Raw genomic sequence first — 17,221 nt, 5'->3', positions numbered from 1 at the left:
ATGAAAAAAAAAAAAAAAAGAGAGATAAACATAGTAAAAAAAATTAACTTAAAAAAAAAACAATAGAGTAGAATAAACATTTATAGACTCTTTTTTTATGAGCACTTATACACTTCTAAAGAGATGGGAAGTCCTTGGGAGGTAAGTTCTTTGCAAAGAATGGGATTTAGATTAAGATGTGATCAAACTAACAAAATTTTAATCGGTCAGTCCTAAAAATAATTACTCTCTTCCTCACATTAATACGTTAGTTGATAATATAGCTATGAATACAGTGTTCTATTTATGGAAGATATTTCGAGATATATCACAAAATCAAAACGGTTAAGAAGACAAGAAAAGACAAAAACGATGTTTATCGCACATTAGAATACTTTCACGTACGAAGTTGTGCCTCTCCGTTTGAAAAATGGCAAAGCCATGGTCAATCTATTCCATGAAATGCTGTACAGTACTAGGAGATGAAAATTTACATTGACGGCATAATTGCTAAATCTCATAATTTGGAAAATCATTTGATAAACCTATGTAAGTTGTTGCAATGTCTTAGGAAGTTCTAGCCAAGGTTATATACTAACAAGTGTGTCTTCGGTGCCACGTGCCCACGTTAGCAGTCAAGCTCCATTTTGACTGCACCAATTAATGATACGTTAGCAGTCAAGCTCCATTTTGACTGCACCATTTATATGATAGAATATGAAGCTTGAATAGTTAGACTGTAGGCAACCCTGGATTTTGGTACCTATAAATTGGAAGTCTTAGAAAATTTTATACCAATAGTGATGATGATTTATAACAAGTCTCATTCGTCCATAAGAGAAGTCCAAGCCCAACAACACCCGAGATAATCTTGAGAAGGGAGAAAATAGCAAGATGCACCACATGCATAAAAATAGGTTGTCCAAGAAGATGTTGTTCGTCCAAAGAGATATCAGTCGTCCATTCCACAGGAAGGTATAGACGACCAACTAATACTTAGTGAATTTCAGAGTATTTTCTACAAACACAAAACAATCAGACCACGATCCACTATTCCGAGACATAAGGTGAATTCCTCAAAATTCACTCCCCTCTCTCCACTAAGGGTCCGTTTGGATAGAGCTTATTGCTGAAAACTGAAAACTGAAAACTGAAAACTGAAAACACTGTACCAAAATAATTTTTAAATGTGTGAATAGTATCGTGGGACCCATTTTTAATAAAAAAAATTCTGTAAAGTGAAGTTTGTGGGTCCCGTGAACAGTACACGGGACCCACAAATGTGCTGAAAAGTCAGCAAAAGTGGGGTACTGTTCATGCACAATGCATAAACAGTAGCCTTTGTCCCCTAACCCGTACAGCAGCAGAAGAAGAAGAAAAAAAAAGCGCAAAACGCTGGACGTGGCCACAAAACGCCCAATCCAAACTCAGCCTAAGCTCACACATCTGCTATGATGTTAGTGGAGCCTAACAAGTAAACCCACCCCAAAGTCTCTATAAAAGGGACCCAATCTCACTAGCCTAAGGTATGTTCTACTATTTTGATAGGCCCTAAATGTATTGACCCCTTGTAATGAATTAATTGATTAATTAGCCAAATTTAATTAATTAATCAAATTAACATACAATGTACATGGCAGCACAAACAAATCACCAAATAACTAAATATGCAGCAAAAATTAAATGACACAGTGATTTGTTTACGAATGGGGAAAACCTCCGAGGCAAAAATCTCACCGGGTGATTTTAAGGTCACCATTCCCGAAAATCCACTATTTTCAAAACAAGCAGTTATAAGTAAAGGAATCTCAGTACCTTATACCAACCTATAGTTGAACCTTTACCCCAATACCCAATTGGACTTGTTCTGTAATTACAATATCTCCTTTTCAATGCACGGCTCCTAGTATGTGACTAACCAATCGATGCACAGATCCCAATACGCGACTTGATCACCAACTTGAGAAGGATGTTGGTTGCAAAGTTCTTCTGTTCATCAATCGATGAAGATCATGAAGTTGCTTGGTCACAAAACCCTACGGTGTACAAAACACAGCAGCTTCTTGAAGATGAACTAAGGAAAATATTGTCTCTGGTCACAATTTGCATGAACAAAACTTTGCTTAATACTTATACAACCCTAGACGGCCCTTAAAATAATCCATATATATGTTTAAGGTTGTGAGAAAAGAAAACCTAAACACATACTCAAGGATTGGATGAAAAACTGAAAGCCCGTTTGGTAGAGTAGTTGGAGTAATATTGTTGGTAGTTTTTTGAAATACGTGTGGGTAAAAAAAGTGTGTAGAAATGTGTTTAAGGTTGTTTAAAAACTGAAAATGTCTGTTAGAACCAATCAGTCAAACAGCCCCTGAATTTCATAAACCTCAATAGATGGCCATCTATCGAGCTAATTGTCGAGCCACGGGCTTCAGTAGCTTTTAAATCTCGATAGATACTAGCTGTCGAAATTTAAAATCCAGCACTTTCTTACTTGATTTTTGGACAGACTTGCATGGCTTCAATACTTAGACTTGAACTTTTGTTCCTTAAAGTATTAAACACATCCTAGATCTACCCAATTACAAGTAAAGTGCGTTTTATCAAAGGATTTAGCCAATACATAAAATGTTGACATATGTTCTTAACATCAAATCACATATGTCCTAACATATTCAACCACTCACTATACTTGAGTTTTAGAGATAAATCTAACTTAACCGTCGAAGGGTCCTTGGTCGGTTCACCCCAGTCACCTTCGATAGTCTCTTTCTTTCTTTTCAAGTCATCCAATCGTCGCTGAAGTTTAGAGCATTCAGCCTACTGATTTCACACATCATCAAATAGTATCATAGACAAATGATAAGTGGCAAGCACGAGATTTGAAATTGATTTCATTTCAAGTTGGATATCAGTCCGCTAGTTTGTAAGTTTCGATACATCACCTTTGCCACATTAGCTAGTCATTCTTCTAAAAATCCAGCAACCAAAAACTTTGATTCTTATTAAAGCTTGAATATTAAACATGCCCCCAAACCTATTATAAAACCTAGTCCTAATTTCTCCAAAAAAAAAAAAACCCTAGTCTCAAAGCCATGCATTAATCGGGTTTTAGCGTCCAATCTTTTGATTATAAGAAGTAGTAGATTTTAAAGGTGTCTTATGTGTGTGGATGTCTTCCTTTTTGTGAGTTTGTATCTTTTGAGTGGATCTTCATAATACACCACATCTATTTTGTGTTTGAGTGGGTAGTGGACTTTGCCCCTTAAATTTTTGAACCAACTTTACACTTATATAAGGAGAATATAGTGAGAAATTATCGGAACCTCTAGGAGGACCACTGATAGTGGTCTGCCCAACTCCTTTTAGCCAATTACATTATGCCAGCTATTTTAAAATGATGATTCAACACCCCCTTACACAGAAATTAACTCAGACTAAAAAAAGTAAACCAAACCCAAGTTAAAAAGGCAAACCAAAAGGCTGGAGCAAAATCAAAATAAACACATCACACAACCAAATATTCAATCAAACTAACCCAAATTCATTTTGCTTCTCCTTCTTCTTCTTCACACCTTTAACAGTTTTAGAAAGAGCCAGTTGATTTTTTTGGAAGCACAAGATGTGCTCATCAAGGGGACCCATTATCTCTGCTCCTTTTTGATATTTTCATGGAGGCTTTAAGCCGTATGTTGGATGTGGCTGCTATGTTGGGACAATTTTCAAGCTTCTCAGTAGGTAATTCAGCTGGTACATTACTAACAGTGTCCAATCTCTTATTTGTAGATGATACACTTATTTTTTGCGATGCTGACGCACATCATTTAGCTGCTTTACGTGGAATTTTGGCCAGATTTGAAGTTGTATCAGGGTTAAAAATTAACTTACTGAAGTCAAAATTGGTATTAATTGACGTGCCTAATATGGATGAATTAGTGGAGATTTTGGGTTGTCAGCAGTCTTCACTTCCTTTGAAATATTTTGGCCTTCCATTGGGTGCTTCCCATAAAGAGAAGACAATTTGGAACCCTGTTTTGGAGAAGATGGAGCGGCATCTAGCTGGGTGGAAGAGGTTGTATTAATCTAAGGGGAGCAAAGTAACTCTTATTAAGATTACTTTGTCCAATTTACCTACTTATTTCCTTTCTCTCCGTCCTATTCTAGTAAAGGTGGCAAATCGTATGGAGAAATTATAAAGAAACTTTCTTTGGAGTGGTATTGATGCTCCTAAGGTTCCTCTAGTGGAATGGGCTAAGGTTTGTATGTTGGTGCAGTAGGGTGGTTTAGGGATTCAACGACTGAGAAGATTTAATTATGCTTTGTTAGGCAAATGGTTGTGAAGATATGGAACGGAGAGAAATGCCCTTTGGAGGAAGGTCATTAAGGCTAAATATGGGGATGAAGGGGGTGGTTGGTGTACCAAACTAGTGTTAAGGACCTATGGTGTTAGTGTGTGGAAATCCATTAGAAGTGGGCTAGCTGGACTTTTCTAAATTTCTTCAGTTTGATGTGGGTGATGATACTAGGATAAAGTTTTGGGAGGATGTATGGTATAGGGATTGTTCCCTTAAGGAAGCATTTCCAGAATTGTATAGTATTAGTCGGGCAAGGGAGTTTTTTTATGTCAGAAGTGATGTGTTTCTCCAATGGGAAGCTTCATTGGGACATTCGGTTTCATCGTCCACCACAAGATTGGGAGTCAGAATCATTTGTTTGTTTTTGGGTTGTGCTTTATTCCACGAATGTGCGGGGTGTTGGTGATGACAAACTTTGCTGGAAGCCAACAATGAGGAGATGTTTTGAGGTTTAAGGCTTCTATTACTCTTTATCTCCTTCTTCTGTCATTGATTTTCCTTGGAAAATGGTGTGGCAATCCAAGTTTCCTCTTAGAGTAGTGTTCTTTTCTTAGACTGCAGCCTTCGGTAAGATCTTAACTACAGATAATCTTTGGAAGAGGCATATTGTAGTGTTAGAGTGGTGCTTTATGTGTAAAAGGTGTGGGGAATCGGTGAATCACCTTCTTCTTCATTGTCCTATAGCATATGAGTTGTGGTCTATGGTTTTTTGTTTGTTCGGTATACATTGGGTTATGCATATAAAGTTAGTGAGGTATTAGCTTCTTGACAGGGGAAGTTTGGTAGACATCGAAATATATGTTTATGGAGGTTTGTGCCGCATTGTTTGGTGCTTATGGCGGGAGCGAAATGCTAGATACTTTGAGAATTGTGAACGGTCTATACTTGACAGTAAGTTTTTCTTTTTCCGTACTCTCCTTGAGTGGAGTTTAGTTTTGCCTTCCTATTCTTATATTTCTCTCCCCAGTCTTATAGATCGTTGTAATCTAGATTTTTGATTTGTGCTACTATAGTACACTTCCAGTGTACTTGGTTGGTTTTTTTAATAAAATTTCTTACGTTACTTATCAAAAAAAAAAAAAAAAGTTTTGGAAAGAGATTTCAACCACCCTTCCCGTATCTTCTTAAACCTAAACCCAAAAATCAATAAACTTCTAAAACCCAATTAATTTAGACAATTCTCACCGAATTTTATGAAACACAAAATTTTATTTAACCCGTTTAGTTTTCTTCTCTCCCTTCCTACATCATTTCAAAAGTCTTTCTTTGTATGAACAATCTTATGCTTGATATAAGCATTATAGTAGATTTGTAAGAGTAGCTCTCACCCGCCAGATCTGATACCAAAACCAGCTGTTGAGGAGCTTGTGGGCTTTCTCTTTGGAAAGCCTCCGCTAAGTGTGTCACTGCCGAAAAGAGTGGTTCTGAGATTTCAATTTCAGAGAGAGAGAGAGAGAGAGAGAGAGAGAGAAAGGAAGTGGGTGAGTGTGCTTGTTTTGATTTTGCTTCAGCCAATTTTCTTGCTTTTTTACCCTGAGTTGGTTTGCATTTTTAAATTGGATTTGGCTTGGTTTTTTAAGTTGAGTTAAATTTTAAGTGGGGTGAGAGGAAAAACACACTACAAAAAACGCGCTCTGTAGCTGCGTTTTTTGAAGCTGCATTTACAAAAACGCAGCTACAGCTTGGCTTTGAACCACATTTTAGAAAAATGCAGCTCCACCACTGGGCGTATAGCCGCGTTTACCAAGCGCGGCTATAGAGCAGCTCTGAAGCTGCGTTTTGGTTCATTTATGCTGTGTTTTGCTAAGAGGAGTAATGGTCCTTCCAGAGGTTCTGATAATTTCTCGAATAACAATATCGATTTACAGGCATTAACTCCCTTCAATAAGAAAATTATAAGCTCTTTAACTCTAAAGACCCAACCACATATTTCTCTAATTTAGCACGTCTAAAATTTGGGTCTTTTACTAATGTGGCAGGAAATAAAAGACCATCTGTAGCCACCACGAATCATGCTTTGTTAACGTGAATTTTAACTCTCAAAGTTGCATATTTAACAAAATCAAAGCTTCATATTCAATAAAGAAAAGTAGGATACTCCGCATCTTTGTTATATGTCATCTGATGATGCCGAAGAAATCACCAGTAAGCTGCGAGCACTCTCCAGATCGAAACAACACCTGCGAAGAGAAAATAGATGATCGAACAGAGAGCACTGGTGTGGTGCCGGCCAAAAACCCTCCAATGATCAAGTTAGAGTCTTTTAAACAACCCTAGAGTGCCAGAGTTGAGATAATTGTGCGTACCTTTGGGTCATGAGGGTTTTGGGGTATATATAGTGGTATAGAGCCGAAATAAACGCCTTGGTGAAGAAGTACTTTCCTTTTAGAAGAGTAATTCGTGGATCTTTGCATATTGTATAGAACCCTTTCCTTATAGGAATCTTCTTGACTAAGGTCAAACGTGTAGCGCAAAAACTTTCCTTATATTCACGTATGTAGAAGTCAAGATAGGCTAAGAATGAAGGTTGGATTACTTCTTCAGCTTTTACTTGCCAAGGTCGTCAGCTTACGTGTGCCTCCTACACTATCGTCAGCCTATGTACGTCTCCAAAAAGAACGTCAGCTAAGGACCTTCACAATCAAGGTCGTCAGCCTTGACTCGTCAGCTTGATACTTTAGCCTAACGTCGCCACGTAAGGGGTGTGGCCTTGAACGTAAAAAGAAAGCGTCCTAATGAGAATGGCTGACGGGTTGTATATTCCCGTCAGCCTTCTTAATGTACTGACAGCTTGTAAAAAACGTCACTAACATCATCTAGATTCTAGATAATTTCCTTCCCCTTTGTAATTCACTCTACTTATTGTTCGATACTTTTGTTGGTATTACTACATATATATTTATAAACCTTGCTTTTCATTTGAAATCATTTTATCTTGGGATATATTTGCAAACTTTGATCTAATTGTTTTATATTTTAATAATCTTCATAAGGGAAAACTCTTTCTCACATTTATCATCTCATTTTCTTACTCAAAAGCTCATTGCATTGTTTTATTGTCTAAGAAAAAACACAATAATAGGTGAAAGCCATCAACAGCAACGACGGCTCCCAGGATATATTTTTAGGGATCAATAAGAAGATACATTTCGGGTAAAAAATGAATCTTGTAGTTTACGTGATTTCTTTTATTACAAAGTGCTATTTTTACAAAATTTTCATAACACTTTTCTAACAATTTTAGGTGAAGTTGTTATTAGTTCTAATTTAAACTCATTACTGAAATTACTTTTTTTCCATTAATAACAACCAGTAACATTTGTTACTTAGAATTTGTTGTGAAAGTATTATGAACATAGCGTTTCTCATATAAGACAAACTATAAGTTTAATGCTTAGGACATGTTTGGTAGAATGTAATAGGTGCTTTAATGTAATAATTATTCCTATGGTTTAGTTATTCTTTAATTTGGTTATGCTTTCATTACAAGGAATAGTCATTCCTTATAAATAGTTATTCTTCAAAATGAGGAATAACTATTCCTCTTTAAAAAGTTGTATTAAAACTCCAAGCGAGATCTAAATACAATAAACTTTTATGTATTAGTTTATTTCAAATTTTTTAAGATCTAAATGATTTTAAAAAAAAATTAAAAAGAATAAATTTATACTTTTGTTGTTAGGCTTACTGTTCCCCCTATATTTTAGGTAAATTTGGTTTGATATTGAATTTTTTTTTTTTTTGGTATAGACCAAGATATTGTCAAGATAATCATAATCAAGTTCATTTCAACTAGGCTTTAAAAAAATTTAGGGGTAGGGGTTTAAAAAATTTATTTTAGGAGGGTCAAAAAATAAATTAAAAAATTATATATATATATATATAATTTTTTTTTTTTTGGCTAGCTCAGGGGGTTCATTTGAACCCCTTGAACTATTCCTAGAGCCGCCCATGATCAATAGACAACACCTTGGTATGAGTTTCAAACTCGACATCCCAAACAATCCAAATCAGGAATCCAAATCTAATCCCAAAAAATCCAAATCTAATTGCCAACGTATCCAAATGTGACACTTGTTTTGACCAAAAAAAATAAAAGAACCCAACATGTTGCAAAAAAAAAAAAAAACCTTTCACAATAGTGAAAACAAATCTTTATATACATAAGTAAGAAAGATGTATATTCAAAAGGTTACTTTAAGCACGAAAAGCACAAAGCAAACCAAAATTTACAGAGAAGAAAAGCAAACAAACAAAGGGAAAAAAAAGATAATTAATTACAAAAGAAGAGAGAATAAAGAATGAAGGGAGAGAATCACTAGATGTGAGTTTCTAAGCCTAAGAAAAGTCGAATAAAGATCCACTAAAAGAAGTAAGCAATTGGTCACAGAAGCTATCCAAGTTCTCACAAGTTTGCCAAGTGCGCTTCTTCCAAAGACACCCCAATAAGCACAATGGAACTAAATTCCAAATGTTAGACCAGTGCTTCTCCAATCAATTCCACCAACCAAAAAGCATACCTGGAATCGTTCTTGGTAAGACCCACAAAATCCCAAAAGATTTAAAAACGCAACTCCACAACCAATGAGCATTCTCACAATGAAGCAATAAGTGGTCCATAGTCTCCCCACATCGACGACATATAATGCATCAATCAACAAGATCAAAACCCCTAAGTCTCAAATTATCACTCATAAAGAATCTTATTCCAAGCTACAATCCAAACAAAGAAGGAAACAACGTCAAAGGACCTTAACTTCCAAATACCTTTCCAAGGAAAGACAACAGAAAAAGAACCTTGCAACTTATTATTAAAAAAACGGATGTCAAAATCCCTATTAGTCTTCAACTTCCATCTCATCCAATCCCCATTATCCGTTGAAGGAGTATTTGATTCCAAGATACGAAGAAAGTATGCCCTGTGTCCAACTCCCAATCATTTAGATCCTGAATAAAACGAACATCCTAACTCCTCCTTTCCCTCGCCCCCAACCTTGTCAAAAAAGACTCAACGAATGCCTCCCTATTAGTGGCAATACCGTACAACCCCGAAAAAGCCAATTGAAGAGGTTGATTCCCACACCACCCATTTTGCCAAAATTTCACTCTATTCTCCATCCCCAGCAACAAATTGAGTATTTTTGCTAAAATCCTCCCAACCCATATGGATACTTTTCCATAAGCCACACCCAAACTTCCTTGCTACCACCCTCCTCCAAAGCCAAGTCTCCTCATTCCCAAACCCCCATAGCCATTTAGCTACCACCCTTCTCCAAAGCCAAGTCTCCTCGTTCCCAAACTCCCATAGCCATTTTTCTAGTAAAGCTTTATTGAATGTAGTTATTTTTCTTATACCAAAATCACTGTTAGCCATAGGCGAGCAAACTTTGTCCCATCTGACCAAATGAGTCTTGTTATCACCCCACAAAAAGTACCTTTGCAACTTTTCAATTCTCTTAACTACATGAGTAAGGATGGTGACTACAAGCTTTTTTTTTATTTGAAAATTGATATTTGTAATATTTTCAATAACTTAAGGATGAAAAATGAAATTTCTAAAATTTAGGTGAAAAAAAAAATTCAGTTTTTTTTTTATAAATTTCAAACTGTAAAAATTGAACCTAAAATAAAATAATTCGGCACAAGAAAAATACAAATTTTCCACGCTAAACCAATGCTAAACCATTTCCGAAAAAACAAAAAAAACACCAGAGAAATTACAATTCATCAAGGACATAAATAATAGCAAATCATATGTCCCAAGGAACTTAAAATTTTAAGGCAACAAATAAAAGACCTTGAAAATGTAAGTAGTGGAGGTTTTTTTTTTTTTTTAATTTTTTAAACACTAAAACTAAAATTAAATTTGAACTCCAAAGCTAATTCATAATTCAAAACCCAAGAAACTGGGATGAAACCCTCATGTTAAGCTTTCTTCTTTCCTGCAACGGGAATTGCCTTTCCCTTCCAGGTCCGGGCATTGGTGTGCGTGCGCTGTCCTCTACAAGGCAACCCCTGACTATGCCTTATCCCTCTATAGCACTGAATCTCCATCAATCTTGCTATATCCTTTGTAACTTGGTTGTTCTGAAAACCCAAAATCAAATTTTGTGAATAACATAAAAAAGTTTAAACTTCTATTGTTTGATATCCTTGCATTAAAAATAAGAGGAGTAAACCAGATCCTTGGTTTGACATACACAGAAACTTGTTTACAGTAAATCTAAAACTGCACATAAGTCTTTTCTTAATTTTATCAGAACAATGACTATATCCACATTTGCCAAACACTTGCAATCTTCTTGAGGGAGATAGAGAAAGAAGCAAGGGGAGAGAGTAAGAGAAATTTACCAATTCATGTGCGCACATGTAGTTATTGAGTTCCTCACGGAGAGCATAGAGTTCTCTCCCTGTTAACTCCCTGGCGAGTTTGTTCTCAATGCTGAGCTTGCTGAGAATTTGGCGAGCTCTGGAGCGGCCAATTCCATGAATGTGCTGAAGAGCAATCTGCAGGTGCTTGTTGTCTGGAATCTCCCCTTTTCCTCCTCCAATATTAATGCATTGGACATGTACACCATGAAACTGCACACAGAAGATGCCAAAATAACACAAAAAATTGTATCTTCCACTTGTATGGAAGTAAAATGGATACCAAATCACACATAATGAATCTATTAGTCGATTTGCAATCAAAAACCACAAATCAAATTTAATTTAATTCTAATAATAGAATTTTTTTATTTACTTTAAGCAAAAAGCTTTATTAATAATGAAAAGAAAAAGGCTGAGGCCTAAGTACACAGGGAGTATACTAAGGACACTCAAAAAAGAAAAGGAAAAAAGAAGAAAGATAGACAGGAATCAAGCCATTGATAATCTGCCCCCAGAAAATCCAGGAAATCCCTCTCTGACCCATTGTCAGAAGCTTTCTGCCACTCAAACAAAAGACATAACAGCTGAAATTTGAGTCAAATAATTGAATGTTCTTTCCCTTCAATTTGACGCAGATTCCTTTCCTGCCATATAGTCCATGGTAAACATGTGGGAATAGCCCCCCAACTACTAGAAATCACCCTCTTACCACACTGCCCCGACCACATAATAATCAAGTTGATAAGCCTTCTAAGCATCATCCAATGAAGACCCATTAGAGTTAACAATAGCCTCTGAGCACGCACATGCTCAGAGGTTCTTCTAATTTTTATGTAAAGGTTAATAATTTGAATCCATTAGCACGTGCTCAAAGGCTCTTCTATTTTTTATGTAAAGGTTTATAATTTGAATTCATTATAATTTGGGATTACTACATTTTCCAATCACAAAAATACATAGGGGTAATAATGGGGAGATTTAAATTTATTAGGTAGAAGTTTGAAGTTGTTTGTGTGACTAAAATGTGGATGTATGGCTGGTTTTTTTTTTTTTTTTTTTTCCAATAACAGTAGATGTGTCTTTTCTTTTATTAATAGGGCAGATGTGTTTTTATAAAGAGACGTGTGTTTGTTTTAATCTTAAATTTTTTTTTTTTTTATAAATAGATAAAGCAATTTGAAAATCTTTAAGAAAGTAATCCTGTTTTGTAGGCAACTTTTTAGTAGGAGTTAAAGTTATATCTATTTATAAAAAAAAATTGTATATATCTATTTAGTTTAGTTTTTTTATATATATATATATTTAGATTTGTTTTTGGATAAACGTAGAGTGTTTAACTTATTTTTCTATTTAAAAAAAAAAAAAACTAAACATATAGTTGCTTTAAAGAAGTGGGTTAGTGAAAGAGTGTTCCTATTTTGTAGACAATGTTTTAGTGCAAGTTAAACATGTATTTTTACCAGACTAGCCCATAACTCACTGGAAAAATACAATGCAAAAAAAAAAAACAAAAACAATAAAATGATCAACGTCCTCCCCAGCTGCTTTGCACATAATACACCAGGAGTGATAAAACCCCTTCTCCTCAGGTTGTCGGTGGTTAAAATCTTTCCTTTCACGGTGGACCATGTGAAAAATCTGACACGAGGAGTTTTCACCTTCCACACCTCCTTCCAAGGAAAGGAACAACCCCCCCCCCCTCTTCAAACTTAATAGAATTTACTTCAATTGATTTATGAGTTGAATTCTAGCATCCGGAATAATAATGAATAAAAAAATTTTGAACTCTATCTTAAATAATTATTAAAAGATTTACTTATCATATTCTGATGCAGCAGCCAAGTGTGTGCCTTGAACCAGCAGCAGAAGCATGATGCAACAGTACAAGCTGTTACAGCAACAAGCATGCAGCAGGGCAGTAGTACAACTCAAGTCAGTAGCTGATATTTGTCTATGTAGTATCTGTACTTAGCAGCCTAATATGTGTAAATGTAATAATTGTACTGTCACATGATTTAGAGAAGTTAGTTACAGGTACAGCTGTTGTTTAGTTGGTTACAATCTGTTAGAACAGATGATATCTTGTAACAGAAATGGTTAGTGGTTAGTTTTAGCAAGCAGGCCATGTGATGTTAGAGTCCATGGCAGTTAGTAGTCGAGCTAGCAAGTATAAATAAGGCAGAAGATGTACAGATTACTAAGTTTTTAATGAATAACAGATTTGAGATGCTTTCCAAGAGAGAGTCGCTTGAAGAGTTGCATTCCTTTTACTAGCTTTTAATTACTTAGCCTTCAATAACCTTTCACCATTTAATAGACTTTAATTTCTTTGTCATCCTTTTGGTATAAGATCCCCTCCAATTCTTATTTAGAAGTAAGACACGTGGCATTTAAAAATTGAAATAAATGCACATCTGGTTAAAATTGGGAGGGAATTGGAGGATTCAATTGAGACAAAATGGTTACCTTAAGAAAAACAATTGTGCTTGTGGTTAAAGTGCCAAAGAAGAAGAAAAATACACCGCCCCCCCCCCCCCCCTCCACCTCCTCTCTTCTTTCTTCAAGTGACCACTTTTCACTAATAATCTCCAACCCACTATAAGACTTGCAAACTGAATGCATAGAGAGACTGCATCTGCTTGAACTTTAGGGGTCTCCCAAATCCTAAAGTGGTCTTCTAAATTCAATTTAATGGTATTAATAGAATTTAGTTCAATTGATCAATGAGTTGAATTCTAGATTGAAACAATAACAGATGAAAAGAATTTTGGATTCTATCTTAAGTAATTATCAAAAGATTTACATATGATAATTAAGGGTTGAGACACAATGCTACATCTTAAGAAAATCAATTGTGCTTGTTGTTAAGAAAAATACACCCCCACCCCCCCCCCCCTTTTATCTTCTAACTTCTAACCAACCATCTCCAACCCACACCCACTGTATCAATTTCATATTGAATGCGTGAACTTTGGGCATCTCCCAAATCCTATTGTTGTCTATATTGCCTCCACCACATTCCTCTCCTCCAAACTCAGAGCTTTCTTTACCACATTGGCCATTCACATGGCCTCCATTTTAAAGCCCTTCTATTAACCTAACAATGCCTAACCTTCAAAAAACTCCAAAGACCTATCAAATCTTGAATCCCTCAGCAACTTTATAGACTCAAAAATCCCATTCTTGGTGGAGCTTCATTGTCCTGATCCCTCCAAAAAAAAAAAAAAATCTTTTTGGCATGGTACATGATTCTTTATTCTCCAAACTCATTATCTAAACCACATTGCCTTGTGTCAACTACTTCAAAGGTTGCAAATGAGCTCTACCCCAACTGGCACCTCCTCCTCTTATAAGTTCAAGGGGGAGGGTGAGGTCATGGATTTAATACCCATTGGGTGCACGTGTAACTTACCAATAAAAAAGAAAGCACTTCTTCTGAGGTGAACTAGAAAGTCTAATTCCATACAATAATTTTTTTAGTATCCTTGTGCTATCAACCATGTTTTTAACATTGATGACCAATATCTACAAATGCAATTACTCAGTTTCAGAAGATCATGCTAAATAATTGGTTCATCATCAAGCTTGTCATTGACTTATTTTCTCCTAATTCAAAATTAGGTTAAACAATAAGAAAACCTTTACAAATACTAACATATGTACTAGCCAAAGACTACTAAAATCAAATCACTCAACAAAAATAGCTTAATTTTTTCCAACAAGATATATCAACCAATTCAGAATACCCATCTCAAAAAGAGCAACAGTACCCACAAACAATCAAAAACCCATATGAAAAAACCTCAATCCAAACACAGAATTTACATGGAACACAAGGAAAGTAAGGAAAAAAAAAGAAAAGAAGGAAAACTGAGCAACCCTAACAAAAAAAAAAAAAAGGATTTGTTTGATAGCCAACAAGAATCCAATGAGTGTGTGAAGGTTGGATAGACAATTGTGAGATTACTACATATTTTTGTAAAATTTCTCCGCAAGCAAACAAAGCACATGAGGTGCATCATGCCAGCAATAACAGCTGTGATCAATGAGGCAATTTGTGATGTGATCCTAAAACAGAATTAAGAAGGGGTTGTGAAACTAACCGATAAATTTGGAAGGATTCGAAGGCCAATATCAGAAACAGTTCCTACAGAAGAGATAGCATTTGCAAGGCCACGTGATCTTTGGGATTGGGAGGCACAACCACTATTCAGCATACTGTTGTAGAGGAATGTAGCGAGAGAACCAGAGTGCTTTGTTGCGGAGGAGAAAGCCATTACCTAGCACCAAAAATATTCAATTGAAGGTAAGGAAAAAAAACAAGCGCAATCTCAAAATCTAACAAAACTCAAGCCAAAAGCTAATGGGTTTTTCATCCTCCCCAAATTCTCCAAATAAAAAAAAAACACCCAAACCTTCAAATCTGCTCCTAAGAGAAGAGATACACATTACCTGGAGCTTGGAAATAGCGAGAGTCTGGGGAGAGAGAAACGGGGGGTGTGGGTTGGTCCTTTGATGGGTAACTGAGTTAAGTATCCAATCCAACACACAATGTGAAGTGAGAATGAGAAACCAAACCAAACCAAACCAAGACATGAATGAATGAATTTTAAGAATTGAGTTATGAGATAAGGGCAAAGGGCAAACCAACCAAACATAATGAATCATTCAAATTTCACAAATTATGCTATATATTGTGAACCTTAATAAATTTTGCTAGAAATGAAAGAATCCTTAATTTTAAGGTTCAGGTTCTGGGTACAACCTGTTACATACTTTTATTATTATTATTATGTAAAGTCTATAACATATATGCTTTGTCTATTAATGATTAAGCCTCAGATCAATGACCAAAAAGGAGTGGAGTGGAGTGATGGTTACCTGAGATACAGCGGAGAAACGACGAGAGCGGTGGCCGTCAGAGTGACAGAGGAGACGTTGAGGAGAATCAAACAGAAACAGGGATAAATGTGAAGGGACTGGTATTTTTGTCATTAAAGCCAAATTTCTGAGGGTAGTTTAGGTATCGAGAACCTTAAAATTTTGCTGGGTGAAAAGACAGATTTTGTAGGTTAGCACAAAAAATATAATAAGTTAATAAACTTTTGAAAGAAATCTAGAAACTAGAAACTTGAAGTTGATGACGAAAATTGAGGCTTTCAAACTCAAGTTATACTGTTGCGGTGGAGCAATTTAGCCACATAGATCTCGAGTCTATAAGACTTGAGTTCTAAAAAGTAAAACCGAGTCTTTGAGACTCAATTTTTGTCGGGGAAATTCCAATAGACTTAAAGAAGAACAAACCTGAAGAGGAAGAGGAAGAGGAAGACGATCTGGTTGGAGATCTGCAGCGCCGAAGAAGAATGAAGAGACATTGGTTGGGCGATTTGGTTGGAGAAGAATGCTGGTGGACGATTTGATCTTCAGCGACTAGGTGGACAATCTGGTCTTCGGCAACGAGGAGGAACGAATAGACGCGAGGAAGAAGAAGGTTTGCATGTGAGGAAGAAGAAGGTTCTAGGTGGAACTCAAGTCTTAAAAACTCGAGTTCCATGTGGATATTTTTTTCCACGTTAGAGGCCATAACTTACAAATCGAGACTTAGAAACTCGAGTTTTAGACACTCGAGATATTAGTTTTCCAGATTGTTTTAAAACGTGACAGCTAACAAAACTGTTTAATATTTAAGGTTATTTGGAAAAAAAAAATTTCATGTGTAAAAACGTGATTGGGTAAGGGTTGGGTTAAAGACCAAACATAAGAGTTTTAGTGCGTGACAAAATCGTGGCTTTTGATTTCCAAATAAATAATTCTGCAACTCATGTTGCATCATAGTGAAACAATGTGTGTCTCGTGTCAATAGGATTTCCTAGCAAAATGACAACTCATGAAGTTCTCAAACTAGAGTCAAGGAGCCCAGTGCTCTCTAAACCCTAGCCTGTTGTATCGTGGTTTCCTTTCTCCCTGAGAAAGAAGGTTTGTCCCTATAGTAACCTAGTTACTGATAGGGTTGGGTTCTGACTTTCAACTTAGTAAGGCGGAGTCCAGAGTAATGGTGCATGGAGGAATTAACGTGCAGATGTGATAGGTTATCTCTTTCTGCAAAGGAAGACACAAGAATTACTTTGTCTAAGAAGCAGGTGACATCAGACTATGTGTTGGGGGCGAAGCTTTTTACGAGGAGAGCTTTGAATATGGAGGCAGTGGTGTGTACGTTTCGTCCTTTATGGCACACGAATGAGGGTTTTGAGGTCACGAACGCGAGTAATAATGTGCTACTTTTTGCGTTTGAAAGAGAGGTGGATGCTAAGAAAGTCTTATTGGGAGAACCATGGTCTTACAACAGACATCTGGTTGTGTTGGAACGGTTCGATGGAAAAAAACCTATCTCAGAACTAGAATTCAAATTTTGTTCCTTTTGGGTCCAAATCCACGAACTCCCTTTTAAGTTCTTGACTCCGGAGACAAAAGTGGAAATTGGGGAGACAATAGGGCTGGTTTCTCGGTCCCATGAC

At 36.2% G+C, this 17,221-nt stretch overlaps 2 protein-coding genes across 2 annotated transcripts; one reads left to right on the top strand and one right to left on the bottom strand.

Moving 5' to 3' along the window:
* The first annotated feature begins 3,650 nt into the window (after nt 1-3,650).
* Nucleotides 3,651-4,061, top strand: LOC142628131 (uncharacterized). The gene has a single exon (XM_075802141.1). It carries the CDS (start codon nt 3,651-3,653, stop codon nt 4,059-4,061), a length of 411 nt encoding a protein of 136 aa, XP_075658256.1.
* A 5,930-nt stretch (nt 4,062-9,991) lies between these two features.
* Nucleotides 9,992-15,712, bottom strand: LOC142622360 (small ribosomal subunit protein uS13m-like). The gene is made up of 5 exons (XM_075795814.1): nt 15,588-15,712; nt 15,159-15,229; nt 14,810-14,986; nt 10,686-10,916; nt 9,992-10,421 (listed from the first exon to the last, which is right to left on the bottom strand). Exons 3-5 carry the CDS (start codon nt 14,981-14,983, stop codon nt 10,260-10,262), a joined length of 567 nt encoding a protein of 188 aa, XP_075651929.1. The 5' UTR covers nt 14,984-14,986; nt 15,159-15,229; nt 15,588-15,712; the 3' UTR covers nt 9,992-10,259.
* Nucleotides 15,713-17,221: the final 1,509 nt, after the last annotated feature.

Source organism: Castanea sativa, chromosome 1 (genome assembly GCF_040712315.1).
Source record: "Castanea sativa cultivar Marrone di Chiusa Pesio chromosome 1, ASM4071231v1".
In the NCBI taxonomy this organism is placed as follows: Eukaryota; Viridiplantae; Streptophyta; class Magnoliopsida; order Fagales; family Fagaceae; genus Castanea; species Castanea sativa.
This window is presented reverse-complemented; position numbering and strand designations above follow the sequence as displayed.

Excerpts from the sequence above, each read along its gene's own strand:
- LOC142628131 (XM_075802141.1), top strand. The coding sequence starts at position 3,651 with ATGGAGGCTTTAAGCCGTATGTTGGATGTGGCTGCTATGTTGGGACAA.
- LOC142622360 (XM_075795814.1), bottom strand. The coding sequence starts at position 14,983 with ATGGCTTTCTCCTCCGCAACAAAGCACTCTGGTTCTCTCGCTACATTC. Across the intron at positions 10,917-14,809 it reads GAATCCTTCCAAATTTATCG|TTTCATGGTGTACATGTCCA; the intron begins GTTAGTTTCACA and ends TTCTGTGTGCAG. Across the intron at positions 10,422-10,685 it reads ACATGTGCGCACATGAATTG|AACAACCAAGTTACAAAGGA; the intron begins GTAAATTTCTCT and ends TTGGGTTTTCAG.